Source organism: Plecotus auritus (genome assembly GCF_963455305.1).
Source record: "Plecotus auritus genome assembly, chromosome: 7".
Lineage (NCBI taxonomy): Eukaryota > Metazoa > Chordata > Mammalia > Chiroptera > Vespertilionidae > Plecotus > Plecotus auritus.
The window spans coordinates 66,950,807-66,976,150 of record NC_137774.1 but is presented as its reverse complement, the minus strand read 5'-3'; the positions used below and the strand labels follow the sequence as shown (position 1 = coordinate 66,976,150).

The 25,344-nt window shown below is 49.8% G+C and overlaps 1 protein-coding gene across 2 annotated transcripts; it reads right to left on the bottom strand.

Annotated features, from left to right (window-relative positions):
* Positions 1–5,738: 5,738 nt before the first annotated feature.
* QPRT (quinolinate phosphoribosyltransferase) lies at positions 5,739–25,297 on the bottom strand. Of its 2 annotated transcripts, none has more exons than XM_080679207.1 (4): positions 25,077–25,297; positions 7,317–7,852; positions 6,432–6,563; positions 5,739–6,361 (listed from the first exon to the last, which is right to left on the bottom strand). In XM_080679207.1, exons 1-4 carry the CDS (start codon positions 25,087–25,089, stop codon positions 6,143–6,145), a joined length of 900 nt encoding a protein of 299 aa, XP_080535333.1. In that variant the 5' UTR covers positions 25,090–25,297; the 3' UTR covers positions 5,739–6,142. The 2 variants fall into 2 exon arrangements, with proteins under 2 accessions (XP_080535333.1, XP_080535334.1); XM_080679208.1 differs by having other exon boundaries at positions 5,750–6,361; positions 7,668–7,852; positions 25,077–25,202.
* Between the last annotated feature and the right edge of the window lie 47 nt (positions 25,298–25,344).

The following is a 25,344-nucleotide window of genomic DNA, read 5'->3' as shown; positions in this document are numbered from 1 at the left end:
GCTCAAAGCCAATGATAAGACAAAACTTCTAAAAGTAGCCAGAAAAAAACAAGTATCCAGAGATAGCTCACCATCACTGATCATCAGAGAAATGCAAATCAAAACCACAGGATACTACCTCACACCCATTAAGATGGCCGCTAACAAATGAAAGAAGAAAACAAGTGTCGGTGAGATGCAGAGAAATTGGAACCTGTGCCCTGTTGGTGGGAATGTAGAATGGCACAACCACTATGGAAAAGTAGTATGGAGGTTACTGAAAATATTAAAAAAAAAATACCATATGATTTAGCAACCCCACCCCTGGGTATATACCCAAAAGAATTGAGAGCAGGGTCTCAAAGCACACCCATGTGCATAGAAGCACTATTCACACTGACCAAGAGGTGGAAGCAATACAAGTGGCCATCACAGATGAGTGGATAAGCAAAATGTGGTGTATACATAGACACAATAGAATGTTATTCAGCCTTAAAGAGAAAGAAAATCCTATCACATGCTACAATATGGATAGAACTTGAAGACATTGTGCTAAGTGAAATAAGTTAGTGTCAAAAAGACAAAGACTGTATGATTCCACTCACATGAGGAATCTAGAAAAGTCAAATTCATAGAGACAGAGCGTGGTGGCTGCCAGGGGCTGGGGGCGGGGCATAGAGTTTCCGTTTGGGAAGATGGAGGAGTTCTGGAGATGGGTTACACTTAACACTACTGAACGGCACACTTAGAAATGGCGAAGGTGGTCACTGGGATGCAGTCCATTTTTATGAAGTCCTACGCTGGCAGAACTCAACTGGGTGGCCTAGAGGGTTACACATGGGAGAAAAACTACAGAGAAAGTCAAGATGATGGTGACCACAGCCATCAAAATGGTCATGACCTCCGGAGCAGAGACCAGCCTGGGCTGGGGGCTGGGCTCTGGGAAGCTGGCAATCTTTTATTTCTTGACCGAGGTGATAGTTCAGTTCTTTTCACACACATTCTACGGTAAAAGAGAAAAAACACTTAGGGGTTGGCCTTTCAGATTGATGGGCCCAACACAGTGGATGAAACGGGTCCAGACCAAGACTTTTAGAACACGGGGCCAGGGAAGAGGCCGCCTGCTTCCACAGACGAAAGGTTTTCTGACCGTCGTAAACCAGCATGGACCTGGGTTCCCAGTGCTGACAACGGCAGCCGGAGGGGGCAGCTGTGCATTCAAAACACTGAGGACAAATGACTTTCCATCTTGATTCTCTATCCAACTATAAAGTGTGAAAGTAAAATAGACATTTTTCCACTAGCAAACTCTCAAAGATGTACTTTACTTATCAAGTTCTAGAGAATATACCAACCAAAGCAAGGGCTAAAGCAAGACAGAGAAGACACGCATCCAGGAAACTAGGGATTGACTCAAGAAAGAGGTGAAGGCCCTAGCTGGTGTGGCTCAGTGGATTGAGTGTCAGCCTGCAGACTGAAGGGTCCGGGTTCAATTCCAGTCAAGGGCACATCTCTGGGTTGCAGGCTCAATCCCCAGTGGGGAACGTGCAGGAGGCAGCCCATCAATGATTTGCTCTCATCATTGATGTTTCTATCTCTCTCTCCCTTCCTCTCTGAAATCAATAAAAATATATTAAAAAAAAAAAAAAAGATGTGAAGGAAGTCCCAGTGGGCGGTGAAGGGAGCCTCAGGAGACCCCTCTGCAGCAGGCCTGCGGAACAGCCACTCCAGGTGCAGGCAGGTCGGAAGGCTGCAGAGAGGTGTCTCTAAGAAATGAAGCCACTAGAAAATCTAATGTGTTTGAATGTAATGAGATATTTCAATCTCCGGGGAAGACCCGGGGAAGGGCCGGGAGTGAGACGGGGGATATTTGTAATACTTTCAACAATAAAGTTTTTTAAAAATCTCAAGGTAGAGTTTAGGCTTGAATTTGTGTTCGACATACAAAGCAAACAAATAAAGCAACAAAGATGCTTGCTTTTGGTCAAAAGGCAGCCAAGTCTCAGGAAGCCAGAGACTGTGGACAGCCCTTTGCTGGTGGTAAGGCCTCTGAATCTCTGAGCTCAGAAAGAGGGAAGGTTACCCAGGGACCCACTGAACTGGAGATGGGCAAAGGATCTCTGCCCCTACCATGTTCCGGGTGTGTTGTGCCCCATCTAGTGCTCTTAAGAGCACTCCAGAGCCGAAGTGAAGAAAGCCACAGATCTGGGGCAGACCTCCTAAGCACCACGAGACTGCTAGAGGCGTTACCCACAACCTGGCGGTCAGCTTTTCTTCAGCACTTTGTAGTTTGGTCTTACACGCTGAGCTACTTAGGGCCCCAGAAAGCAAGTCTTAATTGTTACTGAGTAACTGCCAAAATGATCTTACTTAGGAAGTGACTGGAACCAAGTACGAAGGTGGTGAAACATTTATGGAATTTTACCTACCAGGTTCCCTTGTAGGGCTATTGATGACTTAACACATGTGTCTACACCACATAATACCACAGGGGGATTTTTTAAAGATTCAGTTTAATTGCTTTCAGATACAGTTTGGTTGGCTGATAATGTCTTGCCATTTTTTAATGCTTTCAGCTTTCACTGGCCTTGGCATTCTAAAACTCATGCCCGCTGAGTTCACTGACGGTCAGTCTGGTTTGACCTCTTGCCTTCCCGTACCCTCTAGAGACTGAATGCCCCAGTTGGTGGGGGGTGGAGGTGTGGCAAGGGATGGATACATGGAAGGAGGGTGGGTGGATGGGGTGCTGGGTAGCTGAGAATTAAGATAGAAGTTGAGTGGGTGGGTAAGAGGGTGGCCAGGAGGGTGGGTGGAGGAGGGGTGACAAGGTGGGTAAGCAGAGAGGACGACGGGTTGGTGAGTGAATATGTGTCTTGGTGATCTCTGGAATACAAGGCCTTGAAAAGTCACTGAGATAACTTGGGCAATTGGATAGGGATCTGATAAGGGGATTAACCTGGAAAAGCAGGTAAAGAAGGAACTACTGCGCGCACACCCGCCCCCCCAGCTTTCATTCTTTTTTTTTTTAAAGATATTTTATTGATTTTTTACAGAGAGGAAGGGAGTGGGATAGAGAATTAGAAACATCTCTATCGATCAACTGCCTCCTGCACACCCCCAACTGGGGATGTTCCCACAACCAAGGTACATGCCCTTGACCAGATCGAACCTGGGACCTTTCAGTCTGCAGGCCAACGCTCTATCCGCTGAGCCAAACTGGTTAGGGCTCAGCTTTCATTCTTGAGCAGATGCTACACTTAGTATTCATAGCCTCCTTGGTTATTATCTTTGGAACCTGGAAAGGGAGAATAGAAGATGGAAGCAGAGAATGGAAGATGGTAGAATTACAGTGCCCTCTGGTGGCCATAAGTAGATTTGACACTTAGTATTTTCAGGTATTTTTTTTCATTGTCTATTCTTCCCACCCTCCTCCACACTAGAATATAAACTCCAGAGGACAGAGATTTTTGTCTGTTTACTCATTGTTGTATATTCTGTGTCTAGAATATTGCCTGGCACATAGTAGGTGCTCAAACCCTGCCCCACCACTTTACTGATGTCTGACCCTGAACAGCTCTCTTAACTTCGTAAAGCCTCGGTTTCCCAATGGGGACCCAATGTGCTGAGCAAGGGCACCCGGTCAGTGCGTGCTCCCTTCTTGCTCACCAGCCAGTGTTACTGACGCAGTCTATGCTGGGTGTGGGGCCGGCCGGAGGAAATCATCCAAACCCAGACCTGAAATCAGGCTGGCCAGGCAAGGAGGAAGTGCAGCCAGATAGACAGGGCAATACCAGCTGAGGGTGAGATTCCTCTTTGCCATCCGCGCCCCCCACCCCCAACTCTTCCTGCTGTGCCCATCCAAGAGGCTCTAAGCGCACTGAGCCTTTGCAGCTGCTGTTTCCTCCCCCTGCATTCCTTCCGCACCCCCACAGCCGCACCCAAGGTCAAGCCCTTGGAGGTCAAGCCCTGGGAGTGGCTGCTGCAGCCTCCGGGTCCCTCAGCCACTCCCGTTCCTCAAATAGATCTAACAGCAGGAGTCGCACCTAACTGCCAATATGCTCAGCTCCCCTTCCAGCTCCCCGCTGATTGCTCTCGGGACAGAGTCCAAGTCCTCTGACCTCCCATTTTGTGGTCTGGGCCCTGCCCAACTCCTAGCCATCTCACCTCTTGTGATCCCAGCTTCTAATCTTCCACCAAACAATCCAAGTCTTCGCTGCCTCGGAGCCTTTGCCCAGGCCTCCCCCTCCGCTGCGAGCAGGCCGCTGTGCTTCCCGCCTGCCCAGGATCCAGTCACCCTGGGTGCAGGGAGAGCTGGAGACTCCGCCTGGTAGATTTCATTCTTCACTCCCCTTTGTCTCATTCCAACCCTCCCCCCTGCCCCCGAGACACACACACACACACACACACACACCACCACCACCACCACCACTTATTCCGTCAGCCTGGGTCCTGGGGGCACTTGAGTGCGACTCCTGGCACACTTCTCCCCTCTGCTCCTCTCAGGCCAATTCCCTCCTGGGTCCCACCTGCTTTGCCCTCCAGTTCCCAGCTCATCCAGGGGCCCCAACTTCCCTGTCCTGACACCCTGAAGTGCCCCTGGTTCTAGGGGGTTCCATTCTCCTGCTTCAATCAGGTCTGAGCTGGAGATCGGAGGTCTCAGCTGCCTGGAGGGGGCGGTGGCCTCGCTGAGCTTTCACGTTTTCCCTGGGGAAGGACAGAAGGATTGAGAGGCGCAGTGTGTGATAGAGGACAGGAGGGGCTCCAGGTGGCACCTCTGAGCTGTGTCCTGGGAAAAGGGCCCCTTCCTTCCGTTCAGGGTGTTACCAAAGGCAGCGTCCACTCTGGCCGGAGTCTCTGCTGGGTGAGTCTTCCCTGGGCTGAGCCTGCTCACGGCAGGTCTGAGGAGCCTGGGGCTTTTGCATCGCAGATGAGCTCATTGTTTTCCTGATCTGCCCCTTCCCAGGCCGCTTCTGGGGTGGGAGAAGGGGCTCAGGGAAGGGTACCTCCACACAGGCAGAGTGGGCCTACAGAGTCCCCTAGGAAAGGAGCCTTTGGGATGAGAGCGGTTTTCTCTCCTGGCAAAGGGCGAAGAGAGTGGGTTCTGGGAGAGGAGAGGGGGTCCAGACTGGAACCCTCTGGGAGGAGTCACCTCAGGGGCCACCTTCATCCTAGGGAGCCCTCGTGTCCCGGTTCCTCACAGAGCCACCCAGAAGGTTTGAGAGAGATGAGCCTGGGCTGGGGCTTGGGGAGGGGCGGCCGCACAGGTGAGCGAGACCTCAGGTGTGTGTTTGGGGAGCAGGATTCAGACTCCCTGCTTAGACCCCTGGTCCTGACTGTGCATGGAAGGAAACGAGCCCTCTGAACATGTACACACCCCGCCCCATCCCTCACGCCCTCAGCACACCTTTGCCCCGGCTCCATTGCTCTACCGACCGACCGACCTCTCCCAGCTGACGGCCCATGGAACCAGGCCCGGAAAGGCGGATCGCACCACGCAGAGCCTTCACCTTGGGGAAGATGCACGGTGAAGTCTGCTGGGGACCCAGGAAGCGAGGAATGGACAGGTTCTCACCTCCACCAAAGAGGCGGCAAAAGCAGCCAGAGATGAAAGGCAAAGACAGTAACCTACAACTAGAGCATCAACCAAGTGGAATGTTCCAGCCAAACATCATGCCCGATGCCACATGTCCTCGAACTAAGACGTCATTCATTGCAAAACACATACTGTCACTCAGAAAGAACAGTGTCGCTCAAACTATGACCAATGCTTGGTTACCACTCACCACTTCTCCTTTATTCTGTAGAAAGGGCTCTTTGGGACTTATTTCAACAGAGATGATCAAGTTTTATCTATAACCTGCATGTACAGGCCCCAACAGCTACGGGATGGCCGGTGCCTGGTTGACAGTGGCCATCAGACACTGCTGATTAGAGACACAACTTGACTGGCGAGGCAGTGTGTGAAAAAAGTGCATAGCAGAGAAGACAACTCTGGCAATTTCTAGTATTTCCTGAGCGCTTACCATGTGTTAACTACTGCCCAAAGAAATGTACAAGGTTGGTCATTTATTAGACCCATTTTACAGATTAGGAAACTGAGGTGAGCAGAGGTAAAGTCCCAAGAAACCATGTTATCCCACTGCCAGTGTCATCCTCTTCGGTGTTAGGACCGGCGGGCATGGGGCACTGGAGTGGCCCCCTCGGCAAACAGCTTTAGGGAGAAATCCAGAGCTGGGGCCGCCTGGGTCAGCATCCCCAAAGAGATGACATCGATGTGCGGCCCACAGAACTGAGGCAGATTGCCCAGCGTGATGCCCCCGCTGGCCTCCACGCCCACACGCGGGAACCGGGCCTTCAGTGCTTCAGCCGTGGGGTGCAGCTCCTGCGGGACACAAGCCGAGGGGAGGTGACAGCCCCTAACGTGGCCCTTCCCAGAAGCCGACCCCACTCACCTCCGGCCTGAAGTTGTCCAGCAACACGAGGTCTGCTCCTGCCTCTGCCGCCTCCAGAGCCTCCTGCAGGCTGCTGCACTCCACCTCCACCTTCAGGGTGAAGTTGGCCACCTGATGGGCCCGCCTCACCGCCTGCCAGGCCAGGGTGAGAGTGACAGGGGGTGGTGTTAGGGGCACACGGGGCTGGGACTGGCAGGCAAAGGTCCCAGGTGGACAGCAAGCTTGGGGTTAATGAGGAAACAGGGCATCGGGATGGTTTCTTTCGTATTAGGCGAAACCACATGAAATGGTCACTCTTGTGGGTCCAAAAAAAAAAAAGCCCAAATATCAGCAATATTTGGCATTTGGATGAGTTCCATTTGACTCAGAGCATTAAACTGGAAGGGCTCTTTAAGAACCTTGCCATAGCCCTGGTGGGTTTGCTCAGTGGCTAGAACCTCGGCCTGAGGACCAAAGGGTCGCAGGTTCCATTCTGGTTCAGGAATCGGTTCGATTCCGGTTCAAGGCACGTTGTCTTGGTTGCTCCGGGGCCCTGGATGTGTTTTTCTCACATCGATGTTTCTTTCTCTCTGTCTTTCCCTCTCTTTCCCACTCTCCCTGAAAATCAATGGAAAAATATCCTCGGGTGAGGATAAAAATAAGAAAAAAAGAACCTTTCACAAGTGGGAGATGGGGTCAGGGACCCAAGGTTGGAGAGCCATGTACACTGGCTCCCCACACTGGTCCTTTGCTCTTGAACATCCTGCCAAGCCGGACGCTTGTAGAGAAGCACATGCAAGCCCTCCTTTACAGAGGGAGCGCCTGCGGGGTGCAGGGTCTCATCCCCTCCCGCCTGCGGGGAAGGGCTGCGAGGGGAGGGCCCGGCAGGGCGGGCTGTGACGTCACCTTCCCCACTCCGCCGGCGGCCACCACGTGGTTGTCCTTCACCATCACCAGCCCGCCCAGGTCGTAGCGGTGAGAGGCGGCCCCGCCCACGAGGAGCCCGTACTTCTCCGCCAGCCGGAAGCCGGGCGTGGTCTTCCGCGTGCCTGCCACCTGCCCGGCCCAGCCCGCGCTCCTGGCGGCCGCCACGGCCGCAGCCGCCGCGCTGGCCACCCCGCTGCAGCGGGCCAGCGCATTCAGGGCCGGCCGCTCCCCCAGCAGGAGGCCGTGCGCGGGGCCGCGGACCTCGGCCACCTTGGCCACAGGCACCAGCTTGGATCCCTCAGGGAGGAGCCAGGAGACCTGGCAGTTGACCTGGGCAAAGACGGCATCGAAGAAAGGCCTCCCAGCCAGGATGCCCGGGGACTTGGCCCACAGCGCCGCCTGCGAGGGGGCTGCCCCTGTGGCCACGGCCGCGTGGTTAAAGCCCGGGCAGTCCTCGCGGAGCCAGCTGTCGGCCAGGGAGGCCAGCGTGGCAGGGGGCAGCAGGAGCGCCAAGCCTGGGAGGGAAAGAGAACAGCGTTGTAGTTTGGCTGCCTCTCCTATGGCCAAGGGTGATTATCAAAACACATGGACTCTTGAGCAATGCAGGGGTGAGGGACAGCAACCCCCGAGCAATTGAACATTCCTATGTAGCTTTTTTAAAAAATGTTTTTATTGCTCAGCCTGCGTGACTCAGTGATTGAGCTCTGACCTATGAACCAGGAGGTCATGGTTTGATTCCCCGCCAGGGCACATGCCCGGGTTGCAGGCTCGATCCCCAGTGTGGGCGTGCAAGAGGCAGCCAATGAATGATTCTCTCTCATCATTGATGTTTCTACCTCTCTCTTCCTCTGCCTTCTTCTCTGAAATCAATAAAAAAACACCTTTTTAAATAAATAAATAATATTTTTATTGATTTTTAGAGAGAGAGGAAGAGAAACATCAATGTGAGAGCAGAACATGGATGGACTGTGTCCTTGCACGCCCCCTACCCAGGAATCAAGGCCGAAACCCTGGCATGTGCCCGGACCAGGAATTGAACCAGCAACCTTATGGTGCACGGGATGATGCCCAATCAACTGAGCCACACCTGCCAGGGCTCCCATATAGCCTTTGACTCCCCAAAACTTCAGTTATCCCTCAGTATGGATGGGGGATTGCTTCCGGGACCCTCCCCCTCCCACTGATACCAACATTCACAGATGCTCAAGTCACCTGTATAAAACACTACAGATCCATGCATCCCAACCATGGCTCAAAAACAGTACTTTATCAGAAAAAAAAAAAATGCATGTAAGGGGGCCGTGCAGTTCAAAACTGTGTTGTTCAAGGGTCAATTCTATTTAACAACCAGCAAAATTGGGCACTCGCCAACCAGGGTGAAGATCTGGGGGTCCTGGGAGAGGGGCTGGGAGGACCCTGTGGACTGGTCAGGGTGGCAGGATTGAGCAAATTAAATACACATCACCTAGTTAAATTTAAATTTCTGACAAACATCAATCAAAGATGTTTTAGTATAAATATATCCTAGGTGATATTTAGAACATACATTTACTTTAAAGTATCTGTTGGTGCCCTGGCCGGGTAGCTCAGTTGGTTAGAGCATTGTCCCAGTGAGCCAAGGTTTCGGTTCAGTCCCTGGTCAGGGCACATGTCAGAGTCAGCCAAAGAATGCATAAATGGGTGGCGCAGTACATCGATGTTTCTCTCTCTCTCTCTCTCTCTTTCTCTCTGAAGTATGTAGGTTAAAATTTTTTAAATATATCTGTTCGTTATCTGAAATGCACATGTTGACCATGTCCTGTATCTTTTCTGGCACCCTTAGTGCTGGATCAGCAGCTATGGACCAGCCAGGAGCGGAGTGAACAGCATCTCAGTCACCTGCTGCCTTCCAGTCCCCTGGAAGCCCCCAGTAAAAGATGAGCTGTGTGTCTTTCATCCAGGCTTCTCCCAGCACAATGTTTAAAGCTGGAAGTTCAGCTTTTTCTAGGTGGAGACAGGAACAGAGAGGAAAGGCAAATAGGCTGAGGTCCACACAAAGTGGCAGCGGAGTCAGACCAGCCAGGCATTGTGGTCGTGGCGGCTGTCCCTCTGACTTCGCCCTCTGGCTTGGAGACCCCTCCCACACCTGATGTTTCAATAAACTGTCATTTTTCTAGAGATGGAAGCTGTACAAGGAGGCTGTACACGGGGAAACTGGGTTTGAGCTCCCTCTCTGTGGGACATAGCTTCAGGAGTGGCTGAGTCCTTTGCCTGTAAAATAATAGTTATGGACACGGTGGTTGGTCTGTAAGGTCCTTCCTGCTGTGCCCTCCCGCTTGTTGAATGAATGGGATGAGAGCAGAGGAGGCTCAGGCATGGGGCATCATCCCCCTCTGTTGGCCAAGAGAAGATCTGCAGCCTCAAAGAAGCTCAGGAGAAGGGAAGACAACTGGATGATAGCCTGTGAGGGTGTTGGATTGGGATGGGTTGGGTTGGGTTTTGTTACCGCACTTTTGCTCCAAGTTGAAGTAACGCCATACACTCTGGCTTGCTCTACTCTCAGAAGTGGGCTCTTCTTCCCCAAAGCCACGTACCTGATCTTCACCCCTCACCCCTACCCTCAGCCACTGGCCTGTAATTGAACCTAGGCCTCCTTCCCCACATTCTCTCCCACGGCTGTGCCAAGTGGCTTCCATGCCTCACTCAGAGCCAGCTGTGCCCTGGCTGGGTGCTGGGAACAAAGTCAGTACAAGGGACAACAACACAGTCCCCATCTCCTGTGTTGGCACCAGTGCCACCAGGCAAAGGCCTGGGACAAACAGCAGAGAGGCAGGGCCAGCATTCCACTGGACTCAGTGCAGTGATATTTGCTTTTTAAAGCGAATATGAATTCTTCAGCTGGCGAGTATCAGCTAAACAAATGGTGCATCTGCACAAACTGATTCATCTATATGGTGGAACTCTATTCAGCAATGAGAAGGGAACCAGCCACGGAGACACGCAACAGGGGCACATCTCAAGTGTGTAGTTCTAAGTAGAGAGGCCAATTCTAAGGGCTGCATTCTACCTGAGTCATCCATATGACATTCTGGAAATGGCAAACCCATAACCACAGAGAGGAGACGGATGTTTGCCTCCGGGTGGGGAGGGGCTGGCCAGGAAGGGGCAGCACCAAGGAGTTTTGGATGTGATTGAACTATTCTAGATCTTGTCTGCGATGGTGGCTACATGACTGATGCCTTCATTAGCCGCATAGAACTTCACAGAGAAAAGGGAAAATTTTACTGTCCATAATTATACCTCATTAAACCTGACTTTAAAGTAAAACAATAAACAACTAAATTTGAGTGGATCACTCGCCTGTTTAAAACCCCACTTTCACCCTGGCCGGTGTGGCTCAATGGTTGGAGCGCTGGTCCATGCACTGAAGGGTCAGCGGTTCAATTACTGGTCAAGGGCACGTACTTGGGTTGCAGGTTTGATCCCCGGCCCTGATTGGGGCACATGCAGGGAGGTTACCAATCGATGTGTCTCTCACATCAATGTTTTTCTCTCTCTCTCCTTCCCTCCCCCCCTCCCTCCCTCCTACTCTCTTTAAAAATCAATGGGAGCCCTAGCCGGTTTGGCTTAGTGGATAGAACATTGGTCTGTGGACTGAAGGGTCCCAGGTTCGATTCCAGTCAAGGGCCATACCCGGGTTGTGGGCTTGATCCCCAGTGGGGGGTGTGCAGGAGGCAGCCGATCAATGATTCTCTCTCATCATTGATGTTTCTATCTCTCTCTCTAAAATTAATAAAAAATAAATAAATAAAAATAAAAATCAATGGGAAAAATATCCTCAGGTGAGGATTAACAATAAAAAAACCCACCCTGGCCGGTGTGGCTCAGTTGGTTGACCATTGTCCCATGCACCAAGAGGTCACGGGTTCTATTCTTTGTCAGGGCACATGGAGGCAGCCAATCTATGTTTATCTCTCTCTGGCTCTCCCTTCCTCTCTTTCTAAAATCAATAAAAACATACATATTTTTAAAAACTCCCCACTTTCATTGTATCATCTTTAGCTTTCTTGACTTCTTTGCATTTTTAATATATTCTTTTGACAAATCTTTATTGAGCAACTGGTCAGTGCCAGGTACTAACTGGAGATGACAGAGTGGGCAGCTGTTTCTCTTAGCTTTCAGGCCTTAGCCTATGCTATTCCAGGTTGTGCCTCTGCCTGGAAGCCCCTTCTGTTACCCTCCCCCTTCAACTCCCCTTCCACCTCTCACTCCTCTTTCAGGTCCTATCACTCCTCTGCAGGGGGCTCTCAGACCCCGGAATCAGGCCACATGCTCACTCCGCTCCTTGTTCCTTCCCTATCACCTCACTCTAACCTTGTTTCCTCTCTGGGGGCAAAGGTATGTCTTTCCAGAGTTTCTGGCTGTGTCGCAAATGCCTGGCACAGCGAACCAGATGAATGCGCTGCTTTGATTGGGCAAACACAGCCCGACATTGGGAGTTTTCTGTCACTTAGCTTAATACTAAGTGTTCAATGACACTCATCCAAGCAGAGAGGCCACACGGTGGAATGAATCAGAGTCCAGGCTCTGGAGCCTCACGGCCTGGGCTTCAGGGCGGGCTCTGCCTCCTTCAGCTAAGTGATAGGGGGCAAGTGGCCCACCCTCTCTGGGGCCTTAGGCTCCTCATCCGTAAGAGCGATGGCGCTAATAACCCCCTCATAGAGTGGTTATAACAATTAAGTGAGTTAATATTTGCAAAGTGCTCGGGAACACTGTCTGGCACATGGTAGACGTGTTTGCTGAAGGAATGACTGAAGCATTTACCAAGGGTGGTAGGAGTGGGGAGGCAGAAATGACTAAGTGTCCCTGCGGATGGGACGGTAGTTCTAGTGGCCTTGAAGGATGAGTAATGTTTGCCAAGCAGAGGTGTCGGGTGGTGAGGAGGGAGGGCAAGATAGTTCAGGCTGAAAGCGCAGGTGTTCAAGGCTCAGAAGCAAGAAAATAGAGAAAGACGGGAAGGACGGCTGAGTAGGGTTTGCAGGAGAAATGGTGGGAGTTGAGGCCAGAGAGAAAAAGGACTAAACTAACTGGAGTCTGGATAGATGGCAGGAGCCATAACAGAATTGTAAGCAAGGGAATGACATGGTTGTGACTTTTTCTAGAAGGTCACCTCAGCCATCAACTGGAGGTGGGTTGGGGGCAAAGGAGGCTGAAGCAATGGGCCAGACAAGATGAATCTGGCTGTCACCGCGGGACTAGCAGGCAGGGGCGAAGGTGGGCGCTGTTCCTGAGGTGGGATGTGCAGGATGAGCAGCTAATAAGATAGAAGCCTCGTTCCTGTCCTGGCAGCTGAAAACTGGCACCCAGAGCTGTTCAGGGAGGAGCAGGGTGGGGTGGAGGATGGGACCGCGGAAGACAGCAGCCAGCTCTGCCTGTGTGTGGCCGCCAGGGCCCACAGCCCTCTGCTCTCACTGGGCCTCACCACCCCACAGCATCCCTCTGCAAGTACAGAAACAAGCATTGCCGCCCTGGTGACCGGCCTATAAGCAGCAGAGTTGCGGGCGGGGCGGGGGAGAGACGCGAGAATGACTTTGGTTTTGCAGATGCCAAGGTTGAGATGCCAGCAGGAAATGTGTATGGCTGTCCCCGATGGTGGGTAGGAGAGCGGTTCTGGAGCTCAGAAGAGCTACGGGGATGAGGAATGGGAACTTTGGAGCCGCCAGTGTACATGGTTGGCGACTGAGCAGGGTGGGTGCGGGGGAGGGTAAGAGCACCTGGTCAGAGAAGAAGAGGAGGCCCTGGGAGGGGTGCCTGGATTTCAAGAAGCAGGGTGTGGCCCTGGCCATGTTCTCAGTGGTTAGAGTGTCAGCCCACACCCTCAGTCAGGGTGCATGCAGAAGGCAGCCAGTTGCTGGGTCTTAACTCTCTCTCTCTCTCTCTCTCTCTCTCTCTCTCTCTCTCTCTCCTTCCAATCTCTCTGAAAAGCAATGGAAAAAATATCCTCAGGTGAGGATTAACAAGAGAGGGGTGGGGAGAAGTAGGGTGTGAACAGAAGAAGGAAGGCTGAGTGGGGTGGGCTCAGCAGCGGGAAGGCCTTTGCAGAGTTTTGGTTCCGTGTGGTTGGGCAGGAACCATGTGGTCGTGGTCAAGCGTGTGTGGAGGTGAGGAGAGCAGGCAGTGGGTGTGGACACCCCTTCACAGAGGCTGAGGAAGCAGGGCCTCCACCGCTGCCCACTGGGGTCACCTGGGGGCTTCCCAGACCCGTGGCCTCGCAGGCCCATTGCAGACCACCTGCATCCGAATCTTTGGGGGTGGTTCCCAGGCAGGTTTAGAAGCGCTCCCCTGTGACCCAGATGCACATGAGGGTAAAAACTGATATGCACACAGACCACACACTGCATGCCTCCGTGTAGATGAAATGGCCGGAGGAGGCAAATGGAGAGAGGGACGGCTTCAGAAGCCTCGTTCCTGTCCTGGCAGCTGAAAACTGGCACCCAGAGATGTTCAGGGAGGAGGAGGGTGGGGTGGAGGATGGGACTGGAATGCACTGGAGCTGGGAATGCACTCAGCGACATGAGATCTTCGGGGATGGCGGAAATGCTGGCGATGGCTGTACAACTTGGCCAAGTTATAAACATCACTGAGTTGTCTGCTTAACCAAATAAGAACCCATGCTCTGCGGGAAGCAGGAACCATTCTGCAACCCCTGAGAACCGGTGCTGCCAGGAACTGAGCACCAAAAGCCAACATAGAGCTCCCGAGGGACAGCACACCGCCACCCAGGCAGAGCTCTCCGCAAGACAGATCAGACTTCTAGGTGCAACCACTGGACAGAGGAACATATGAAAGTGTCCCACAGGGTTGCCACCAGCAAGATTCAGACCAGAGACAACCCTACCAGAGGATAACCCAATTTCTTCAGCAAATGCATTGCAAGGAAAGAAGAGATTAAATAATCTTAAAACACATACTAATCAATCACAGTGTATTGATCTTATTTGTAACTGAATTCAAACATACAAATTGAAACTAAATTAGGACATTTATGAAACAATTGAAAATCTGAACACTGTCTGGATATTTGATAACATTAAGAGAATTTTTAAATTTTAGTTGTGATAATTGCATTGTGATTGTAATAAAAAGAAGTCATGCCTGGCTGGTGTGGCTTGGTGGTTGAGCATTGACCCATGTACCAAGAGGTCACCAGATCAATTCTTGGTCAGGGCACATGCCCAGGTTGTGGGGCTTGATCCCCATGGGGGGGGGGGAGCATGCAGGAGGCATCCAATCGATGTTTCTCTCTATTCCTCGCCCTTCCACTCTCTCCAAAATCAATAAAAACACACATATATATCCATTTAAAGCCCAGCCAGTGTTGCTCAATGGTTAAGCTTCAACCTGTGGGCCGGAAGGTCACTGTTCCCTCAGGGCACATGTCGGGTTTCTGGGCTTGATCCCCAGTAGAGGGCATGCAGGAAGCAGCCAATCAATAATTCTCTCTCATCATTGATGTTTCTGTCTCTCCCTCCCTCTCTGAAATTAATAAAAATATTTTTTTAAAAAAAGAAAAGTCATTCATTATATTTTAGAAAATACATGCTGAGAAGTTAATGTTTAAGAGCTGATTATATATATATATATGTGTATATATATATATATATATATATATATATATATATATATATTTTATTGATAACATTAAGATAATTTAATGTTAACAACCCGGGCCTGTGCCCTGAGCAGGAATGGAGCCATGACCTCCTGGTTCATAGGTCGATGCTCAACCAGTGAGCCACGCTGGTCAGTCAGAGAGCTGGTTTTGCTTTAAGGTGACCTGGAAGGCAGAAAGTAGAAGGGGTGTGTAGATGGGACTGCACTGGCCACAAGCTGATGGTTGTTGAGGCTGGATGATGGGTACATGAGGGTTCATCAGATTTTTCTGTCTATTCATGTGAATGTTTGACATTATAATAAAAAAGTTGGAGAGAGAGAGAGACCCCTCATTTGAGACAGGGTCAAGCGGGGCAGAGCAGTGGTTCAAAACCCAGGCTCCACAATGGAACTGTCTGGGGAGCTTTGCAAGATGCTGGACCCCAACCCCAGAAAATCTGATGTAACGGGTCTGGAATGTGGTGACATAATTCTAACTCGCGGCAGAGATGGGAGATCCTGACCCGCAGGACGAGAAGGAGAGCTGCCACCCATGGTGCCTGCTAGGTGCCAGCACTTGCTACGCGCTGTCACAAGTCCTGCTCGCGGTTTTTCAAGGTGGAGATCACCGTATTCATAGATGGAGAATGAGGCTCAGAAACAAGGAGGCAGTTACTAAAGGGCAGAGCTGGAAACGACCAGGTGCACCAGCCCTTCCTTCTCTAAGCCCTGGGGTTTCCCGCCCGCCCCTTCCTCCAAGATCAGTTCTTCTGACCGCCTGCTGCAGAGGCAGATGCCCGGCTCCACGTTCCATTTGTGAGAAATAAACACGCCTGGCAAGAGTTTCCTTCAGGCCCTGACTCCCATGCGTTTCCAACAAAAGGGATTCCTTTGCAAATGCAGGCTCTATGAATGCGCAGCTGTGAGTAAAAGAAGCCCACAGCCGCAGCAGCTGGCAGGGGACGGGGACGCTGCTCGCCCCCCAGCCCCCACCCCCGCTCCTCCACCCCCCAAGGCCCGCCCTGCTCTCTGCCCTCGCGGTGGTGCTAAGAGTTCTCTCAAGATGCCTGACCTTCAGAGTATTGTTTCATTTTTGCTCTCTCAACGTGATACCTTTTTATTTATTTATTTATTTATTTATTTATTTATTTATTTATTTATTTTTAAAGTTTTTTTTTTTAATATATTTTATTGCTTTTTTACAGAGAGCAAGGGAGAGGGATAGAGAGTTAGAAACATCGATGAGAGAGAAACATCGATCAGCTGCCTCCTGCACACCCCCTACTGGGGATGTGCCCACAACCAAGGTACATGCCCTTGACCGGAATCAAACCTGGGACCCTTCAGTCTGCAGGCCGACACTCTATCCACTGAGCCAAACCAGCTAGGGCTCAACGTGATACCTTTTTAATTGGTTTTCCAGAGTTTTATTAAAACTGGCATCTCTGGCCCCGCCCCTGTGGCTCAGGTGCTTGGAGGGTCCTCCCTGCATCAAGGGGCGGCGTGGTCCCTGGTCTGGGCACCTGCGGGGAGGGCGGGGGTGGGGGCTTAGGGGACTGGCAGCCTATCGATATTTCTCTCCCCGCCCCCTCTTCTCTCCCTCCCTCCCTTCCTCTCTCTAAAATCAATTTTAAGCCCTGACCAGTTTGGCTCAGTGGATGGAGCGTCGGCCTGCAGACTGAAGGGTCCCGGGTTCGATTCCGGTCATGGGCATGTACCTGGGTTGCGGGCACATCCCCAGTGGGGAGTGTGCAGGAGGCAGCTGATCGATGTTTCTCTCTCATCGATGTTTCTGACTCTATCCCTCTCCCTTCCTCTCTGTGAAAAATCAATAAAATATATTTAAAAATAAAAAAAATTAAAAATAAAATCAATTTTAAAAATAATAATTTAAAAAAGAGAACTGAAGTTTTAAAAACATTGGTGTCTGTTTCTGAGGGGTATTTCCTGCATCTTTCTCTACACTTCACAGGAAAGGGTGCAGATAAACGTGGGTTCTGGCATGATACGTGGAGCTTTTCCTCACTGGCATTTTGCTGGTCTTGTCTGTGCTTCCAGGTTGCCCTGACTAGACAGTGGCTCCTCGCCAGAATCAGAACTGCCATCCCTCACCTTCCCTTCCTTGTGACTGGTGGTGGGCATAAGGGAGGCTGTGCCAATGGGCCGAAAATGAATATAACAAGTCTATGTTCCGAATTGTATGGGGAACGATGTGGCCTGTGTTTGCAGCAAAGGTGGTGTTACAAGAGGCTGACAAAGTCTTCCAGCTAAAACCAGGTGATGATGGTTTCCCCGATTCACAGGGGGAAATTCATGTAGATAGAAGTTGTCAATTTTAAAGTTTTTGCCTTCATAAATTTTTCTTAAACTCTGGGGCCTACTACCACTGGTCTATAATCAATTCCGGAATGACATAATGTATAGTAATAACAGTCAACACTTTTACTGTCCTTCCCAGGCACTATGTCAAGCATTTCATATATATTAACACATTTAATCCTCACAACAACCCTATGGGAATACTATTATTATCCCCATTTTACAGATCAGGAAACTGAGGCACAGCAAGGGCAAGTAACTAGCCCAAAGTTCACACAGCTGGGAAGTGTGCTATCAGGAACATCCGCCCAAGGCAGGCGGGCTCGAGTCCCCTCACTTACCCCACCTCACTGACAGACAGACCTGAGCAGAGCAAGGACGATGGGCAGGTACAGAAACTCACCAGGGCAGAAAACTCTGGGTGCCCAGCAAGGGGCAAAACTGGGAAAACAAGGACCTCGCCCCAGGTAACCTGCCCTCCCCTAGCTTATCATTGGTCATGCAGGTTAGACCCCCTGACCTTTTCCTCCCTAAGATAACATCTAGGCCTCAGTTGTGTTTCAGCTCCAGGCCCAGAAAAGCAGCAAAACCAGACAAGTGATGCCAGGCTGCCTGGGCACCAGCTGCATTGACTAATGACCCCTGCTCTGGCACCAACCAATCAGTGGAGACCGTGACCCTGAAAGAGCACAGCTGGGAAGCTGATGAATATTCTATTACGACCCTCCCCTGGACCTTCCCTAAGATTTCCACCTGCAAGAAAGTGATAAATATGCTCAGGACAAAGGACCCAGTGCCTGCTCTCCCTCCAAGGAGCACTCCCATGCCATTCCCCCAAAGGCACGGATCCCCCAACCTCTCAGGGACCCCATGAGACTTGCAACCAGGGGAGCAATGGGCAGTGGCAGCTCGTCCCGGGCTAACCCATGAACCTGTCTCCAAGGCCCCCTTTTCTCTGACCTCCCAGTGAGCCAAAGCAGCCCAGCCTGGGCGCTCCTGTTACTTCTCCTAGGCCAGTGGTCGGCAAACTGTGGCTCGCGAGCTGTGGTTTGCCGCTCTGTTGACTAATGAGTTTGCCGACCACTGACCTAGACTCTCGATTTCAATAATTACAGGCTGTTGTTGTTCCTTGTGATTAAGCCCCTATCCCAGTGGTTGGCAAACTGTCCTGTTGGAGACCGGGTGTAAGCTGACAAGGTCCTTGCACCTGAAGGGACTAGCAAGGCTGTCCCCTACCCACACAGTTTTCCCAGGCTTGTTTGGATGGCGGTTATCAGTAGAATGAGAGCAACCTTTCATAGCTTACCAAGAAGTCTGTAACTATTTACTGAGATTTGCTGTACTGAGAATTTGTCCTTCTGCTCTGTCTCTCCCTTAGAGATTAAGAGGAACAAAGAAGCCCTGGCCGGTTTGGCTCGGTGGATAGAGCGTCGGCCTGCAGACTGAAGGGTCCCAGGTTCGATTCCGGTCAAGGGCATGTGCCTTGGTTGCGGGCACATCCCCAGTGGGGGGCATGCAGGAGGCAGCTGATCGATGTTTCTCTCTCATCGATGTTTCTAACTCTCTATCCCTCTCCCTTCCTCTCTGTAAAAAAATCAATAAAATATATATAAAAAAAAAAAAAAAAAAAAGAGGAACAAAGAATACATTCCTCTTGACAGACCTCCTATTCAGTGTTTTGTGTATAAAAAGCATTACGCAGTTAATAAACTTGCTGCAGTCTCTCGATGACCTGTAGTCCTCCCGATCCCGCTTTCCTGTCTTTCTTTCTTTTCTCAATTCCCACCTCCCTACCTCAGCTCAGTTCAACCTGTCAGGCTGGCCCTGGCAATTGGCGCCCGAACAGGGACCTGAGGACTTGGGAAGCAGACGGTGAGGAACTCCTCCGGATAAAGAGTGCACTCGTTAAGGTAAGGGAGGAGCAATTTTTTGATAGTCGGGAGTAAAGCATGGGACAGCTAGAGTCTAGGGAAAATGCCCTCTATAGGCAAATGTTGAAATCTATGCGATCATAAAATAATGTGGTTTCTTATTCAAATTAAAATCTTAGTTTGTATTTGGAATTTAAAATCTGTAATAAGTGAAACTCCACTGCTAAAACCGCCTCTGGTACAGAGAAATTCAAAGGTGGCAGGAGAGGGCAGAGCTATCTGCTCTCCAGCAATAAGATTACTTAAGGTTTCATTTAAAAATTATAGAAGAACTCAGAGGGAAATACAAATCTTGGCCAAATTGGGTATTAGTTATTACTTTGGAAAGAGAAAAAGAAAGAAAAAATTTAAGATCTGTCTATCTTTTAAGCATGAAAAGAAATTCGGCCAGATCTGTTACTAAACTTCTCCTGAAGTAAGCAGGATGTGGAGGAAGGGAGACACGTGGAGAGCCAATATAGAAGCCCACTCTCCCAGTATGCTAATTTAAAGTTTCCTTTCTCGCCATGAAAAAGTAAAGATGGCATAAAGGAACCAAAAGGAGAAGACACAGGCTAGGTTCTAGCAGCAGGATTTGCATTTCCATAATAAAGAGTTTTTAAAATGCTAATAAACCTTGTTAAAAAGTTAACTTTTAAGGCCTTCAAGAAAATAAGTAAATTTGTCTCTGTTATAGAATTTATCCATAGTAAATACTTTAAAATAATTATAATTAACTCTAGAATCTCAAAGAAATTGTTAAAATATAGATAATATATTAATTATAAAAATCTAAATAGCCCAGGTGAGGGCTGGCTATACCTTTTGTAAATAGAGGAAGGGTAGACGCCCTTCCCCCGGCAGGACAGGTAGACCAGTTCCTGCCAGTAGTCATTCTTTAAGGACAATTTTTACATTTGAATACTTGCAGACTTGCTACTCAATTTCCCCAGGCAAAGAAAAATCATAGCCGTTTTAAAAGGTCAAGCGGCTAGGCTAGGCCTGTTAATCAAAAGATAAAAACTTGTTTAATAATCTGAGTTTATTTCCTCATAAAAAACCTAGATGACAGAATTAAAGCTATTAATTAATTAAGAAAATAAAAATATTATTAATCTAGGAACTACTGTTTAATTTGCCAGCTTTAAAAGTTCAAAGTGCAAATTAAATTAGGAAAAATTATATAGTTATAGTAATTAAATATCTAAAGTATAAAAAATTATTAAGAAAATAAAATATTATGTTTTCTCTAATAATAATTAAAAATTTAAAATAAGTTACTTATTAGTCTAATTAAAAAAGAGGATTAATTCTGTAATCCCAACCAAAATTTTTCTATACAAAAACTAGTTTAAAATCTAATTAATATCTTAAAATAATTATAAAAGGTATTATAATCTTTAAATCATATATAGATATAGATGTAGATATAGATATAGATATAGATATAGATTTGATAGTTTTTTCCATGTTAAAATTTCAAGGTTTTAACAGAGATAATTCTTAGAAAGCTCCAAGGGCCCGGAGTAATAAAAGAAATTTATTCTCTCTTCTTAAAGGAAAACTTTTTAAATTTAACAGATCTAATATACTTGAAATTACATAGAAATTCTTATCAAATAAAAATTAATAACTATATTTTAAATGTTATAAAGGTTTTAACCTCTAAGGAGGGCAAAATATTTCTTAAAATTCAATAGCAAAATTTTAAGACGGAATTTAAAGTAACAAAAACCCTCCATTAATCAAAAAAAAAGGGGGGATACTGGAAGAATATCATGTAAGGAAAAATATCCTGTAAGTAAATTACATCTAGAAAATTTTTACTTTAAAAAATTAATTTTCATTTGTAATGCTAACAGCAAGACACCAATGAAAAACATACATGGTGTCAAAACAGGCCAAAGGAAAATTGTTTGGGCAAAAATAAAAAGGATCCCAAGTAAAATTTATAGAAAAGATTCCTTTATTAACTTTTGGTCGAGAATATGTTTGTATATTTTCAGAAAACAACTCCAAGACTATGTGGATTCCTGCAACAGAGAGGAATTGACAGGTCTGCTCCAACCACGAAGACAAGAGGAGAAACAGTCCAGAAATAGAAGATGCTGACGACGCCTTGCCATGCTAGCAGTCAGCAGCTGCGCATCACTGCAGGTTACCCAGGACCAAACCAGAGAGGGTCGGACCTACAAGTGCCACCATTTGTCCACCATCCAGATATCAACTATTGTCTGTTTGCTTCCAGTTTGCTTCCGAACCATCGGATCTAGCATCCGATCCCTACAAATAAGACTACATGAACTCCGCCTAAAAAACAAAGAAGGGGGATCTGTTGGAGACCACGTGTAAGCTGACAAGGTCCTTGCACCTGAAGGGACTAGCAAGGCTGTCCCCTACCCACACAGTTTTCCCAGGCTTGTTTGGATGGCGGTTATCAGTAGAATGAGAGCAACCTTTCATAGCTTACCAAGAAGTCTGTAACTATTTACTGAGATTTGCTGTACTGAGAATTTGTCCTTCTGCTCTGTCTCTCCCTTAGAGATTAAGAGGAACAAAGAATATATTCCTCTTGACAGACCTCCTATTCAGTGTTTTGTGTATAAAAAGCATTATGCAGTTAATAAACTTGCTGCAGTCTCTCGATGACCTGTAGTCCTCCCGATCCCGCTTTCCTGTCTTTCTTTCTTTTCTCAATTCCCACCTCCCTACCTCAGCTCAGTTCAACCTGTCAGGCTGGCCCTGGCACTGTCCTAGGCCCTTCCTTGTTTCACTGTCCTAAGTGTGTTTTTGCTGCCATCCTGGGCCCAACACCCTTTGGCTCAGTGCTGTGTAGCCCTCTCTTCATTCCCCATCCCTTTTCCTTAACACGTTAACTGCCCAGTCAGTCACCGGTGACTAACACTATACTCTCCGTCCAGAACACAAAACAGGCTGGGCGCTTAACGTGTTAAATAAATTCAATTTTCCTTTATTCACCATCTGAGATGGCTATTTAGCCTGCCCGCGCACCACCGACTTGAACCTTTCACTCACCATACTGCCATTTAATCTAGCAGTACGTCATATTTTAATTTGGTATATGTTTATTATATCAATATTCAGAGCTCCGTAAGCCACAATCAGGGTTCCAGGGCTCTGTCCCTGGTGTTGGAGCAAGAGCCTGGACTGGGAGTCAGAAACGCCTGGGTTTGAACCGAGCTCCACCACCACATGTGGGGCAATGTCAGGCAGTTTGCTAACCTCTCTGAGTCACTTCACGAGGAAGTCACAGAGCTGAAAGAGGAGGGAATACGGTGATTCACATTCAGTGCCTGAGCCAAGGCCTGACCGGGTGCTCTCACGCCCCGCTGTCTCACTGGCAGCTTTGGTGACCCATTTGGCAAACACCAGGTGGAGACAGAAGCTGGTTTGCACCGCAGCTTCTAGATCAATGCTCTTTTCTTTCCCCCTTTCTCTCTAGAGAAGAGAAACCACCTCCACGTAGGGCCAAATGTGATTACCCAGTATACAAATGGTGCAATAATCTACAGAATTTCAGAGCAATTAGAGGGTAGCAAGAGAGAGGGCCGCGTGGTAGGCTGGGCCAGACTGAGCAGGCCTGGAGTAACAGGAAGGAGTTTGGGTTTTGCTCAATAGGCCATGGGAAATCACTAAAACTTTTGATCAGAAGTCACAGCATCAAAAATGCTCTTGGTTGCCCTGACTGGTTTGGCTCAGTGGATAGAGCGTCGGCCTGCGGACTGAAGGGTCCCAGGTTCGATTCCGGTCAAGGGCATGTACCTTGGTTGCGGGCAAATTCCCAGTGGGGAGTGTGCAGGAGGCAGCTGATTGATGTTTCTCTCTCATCGATGTTTCTAACTCTCTATCCCTCTTCCTTCCTCTCTGTAAAAAATCAATAAAATATATATTTAAAAAAAAAAATGCTCTTGGTGCTCTAATTGGTTTGGCTCAGTGGCTAGAGCATCAGCCTGCGGACTCAAAGGTCCCAGGTTCGATTCTGGTCAAGGGCATGTACCTTGGTTGCGGGCACATACCCAGTAGGGTGTGTGCGGGAGGCAGCTGATTGATGTTTCTCTCTCATCTATGTTTCTAACTCGTTCTCCCTCTCCCTTCCTCTCTGTAAAAAATCAATAAAATATATTTTTTAAAAACGCTCTTGGAAGTTTAACTGTTGTAATGGTGCCTATGGTTCCTGAAGGAGATAAGTGGGAGGCTGTTGCAATGCTGGTCAAGAAGCAGTGAGCCAGGTGGAGTGTAAGGAGGGCACCCTCCTGAGCTGTGAGCAAAGGGCACACTACCTGCACCCGCATCCACAGGCTTGGGGCTGGGCCGCCCGCTCGCACCTCGGCCAAGTCTGACCCCTCCACCTTTGCCCACCAGCCTGCCATCTGCTTCTGTCCAACTCTGTTCTCGCCACTCCACCCCGCCCTGTTCTCCAGCCTTTGCCTCACCCCCTTGACTTGTCTGCTCCCTCCTGGCTTAATTCCCTTGGCTCAGTGACCCCAGCGCCAGCCCTTTGGAGTTAGACGTCAGGGGTGGTCACATGTGTGAAGGCAGCGAGACAGGAAGCCTCCACCGGGCCACGCCCAGGGGGGGAATAGAATGGGAAAAGGCGCAGGTGACACCACAGAGGTAAGTGCACAGGACACGGCAACTGTCTGGGTATTGGGGTGCGAGGACAGTGAGCAGTAAAAGCTGACCCTGAGGTTTCCAGTCTAAGCAGGAGGGTTGAGGCATGAGCAGCAATGGAGCTGGCATGGCAGGGAGACGTCCAGATGGAGGCGGACATACAGGGCTTCCAAAAATGCAGCGGAGGCTGAGGAGGCTCAGGGCTGCAGAGACAGGTATGAGGGACCAGCATCAGCAGCCTACGGCCACCGAGGGCTGCCTCTGCGCAGGCCTCACACCCAATCCGCACCACAGCCCACGGGAAGGCGCTGATTTCACTTTATGATGAGCAGGGCACAGCGAGGCTAAGCACGGTGCCCGAGGTCACACAGCTGGCAGCTGGTAGAATGGGACTTGAACCCAGGCTCTGCTCTGAGGTCCTTTCTACACCAAGAGCTGTTTGGGGCCAGAAGAGCTGCTTTCACGACCACAAGGGGGCTGGGCACGCAGGGCCAGCAGAAGCCGCCAACCAGGGCGGAGGGCAGAGCGGGGAAGAAGCCCAGTGGAGATTCAGAGAGCGCGCAGATGGGCCCCTTCCATGCACCCGCCATCTGTCCTCCTTACAAACGTGTACTGTTGTCTTATAGATGCAAGGAAAGGAGGCGCTGAGAGGTCAGGGGACTGGCCCAAGGTCACAGCCTGTTTCTCGTGGGGCCTGGCTTCAAACAGCAGCCTTCTGACCCGAGAACCGGCCCCCTAACCCCCGCCCTTCATTCAGCATTTAGCGGCATCACCCCCACCCACCGCAGGGGATCACTGCAGTCAAGCCCCTCCCCCACCCGCGGCCGATGGATGGGACAGGACTTGGCTCCAGGCCTCTCCAGCTGTAGCCAGGGGCAGAGTCCAGAGCTAGCCCCTCCCCTGCCTCCCACCACCTGTCCGAGAGCCCCCAGGAGACGGCCCCTGAGGCCACCCCCACCTTTTCTGGGGCTGAAGCCCCTTTCTTCGCCAGAGCTCCTTGAGACCCAACGAAGCGGAGAAAGCAGGGTGAGAGGAGGCCTCTGGCCAACAGAAAGGAACGTTTGGGATCCAGAGAGGTTGGAGGGATTCGGGGGAGGTTAAGACACTCCATGGACCAAAGGAGACTCGGTCTCTGGTGGGGGTGGAGCGATCAGGGACTGAGATAAGTTGGGAGGGGGAGAGGGGCAGAGGGTGGGGGAGATGGTGGCGCAGGACGCAGGGGAGAGAGGTCTGGGGGCTTCTTTACCTTCGGGATCCATGACAGCTTGGAGCTGGCTCAGCTGCTCAGATCCAAAGTTCAGAGAGCTCTGAGGCTGGGGGTGGAGCTGCCGGGGGAGGGGGAGGAGGGCCCCAATCAGCCCTTCCCAGTTCCCTGGGGCTCCCTCTTGTCCTCGCTCTCTCTCGGCCTTCAGGACCCCTGGCGTGTAGTATCTCGTCTGCTTTCCAGACTCTGAGGGGAGCTCTCCTTTGCATAACTCAGAAGTCCTCCCCTCGGAGCCAAAGGCCTTGTTCTC

Coding starts and splice junctions, on each gene's coding strand:
- QPRT (XM_080679207.1), bottom strand. Junction 6,564..7,316: donor CCGCCGGCGGAGTGGGGAAG/GTGACGTCACAG, acceptor CTGGCCTGGCAG/GCGGTGAGGCGGGCCCATCA. Junction 6,362..6,431: donor TGGACAACTTCAGGCCGGAG/GTGAGTGGGGTC, acceptor TGTGTCCCGCAG/GAGCTGCACCCCACGGCTGA.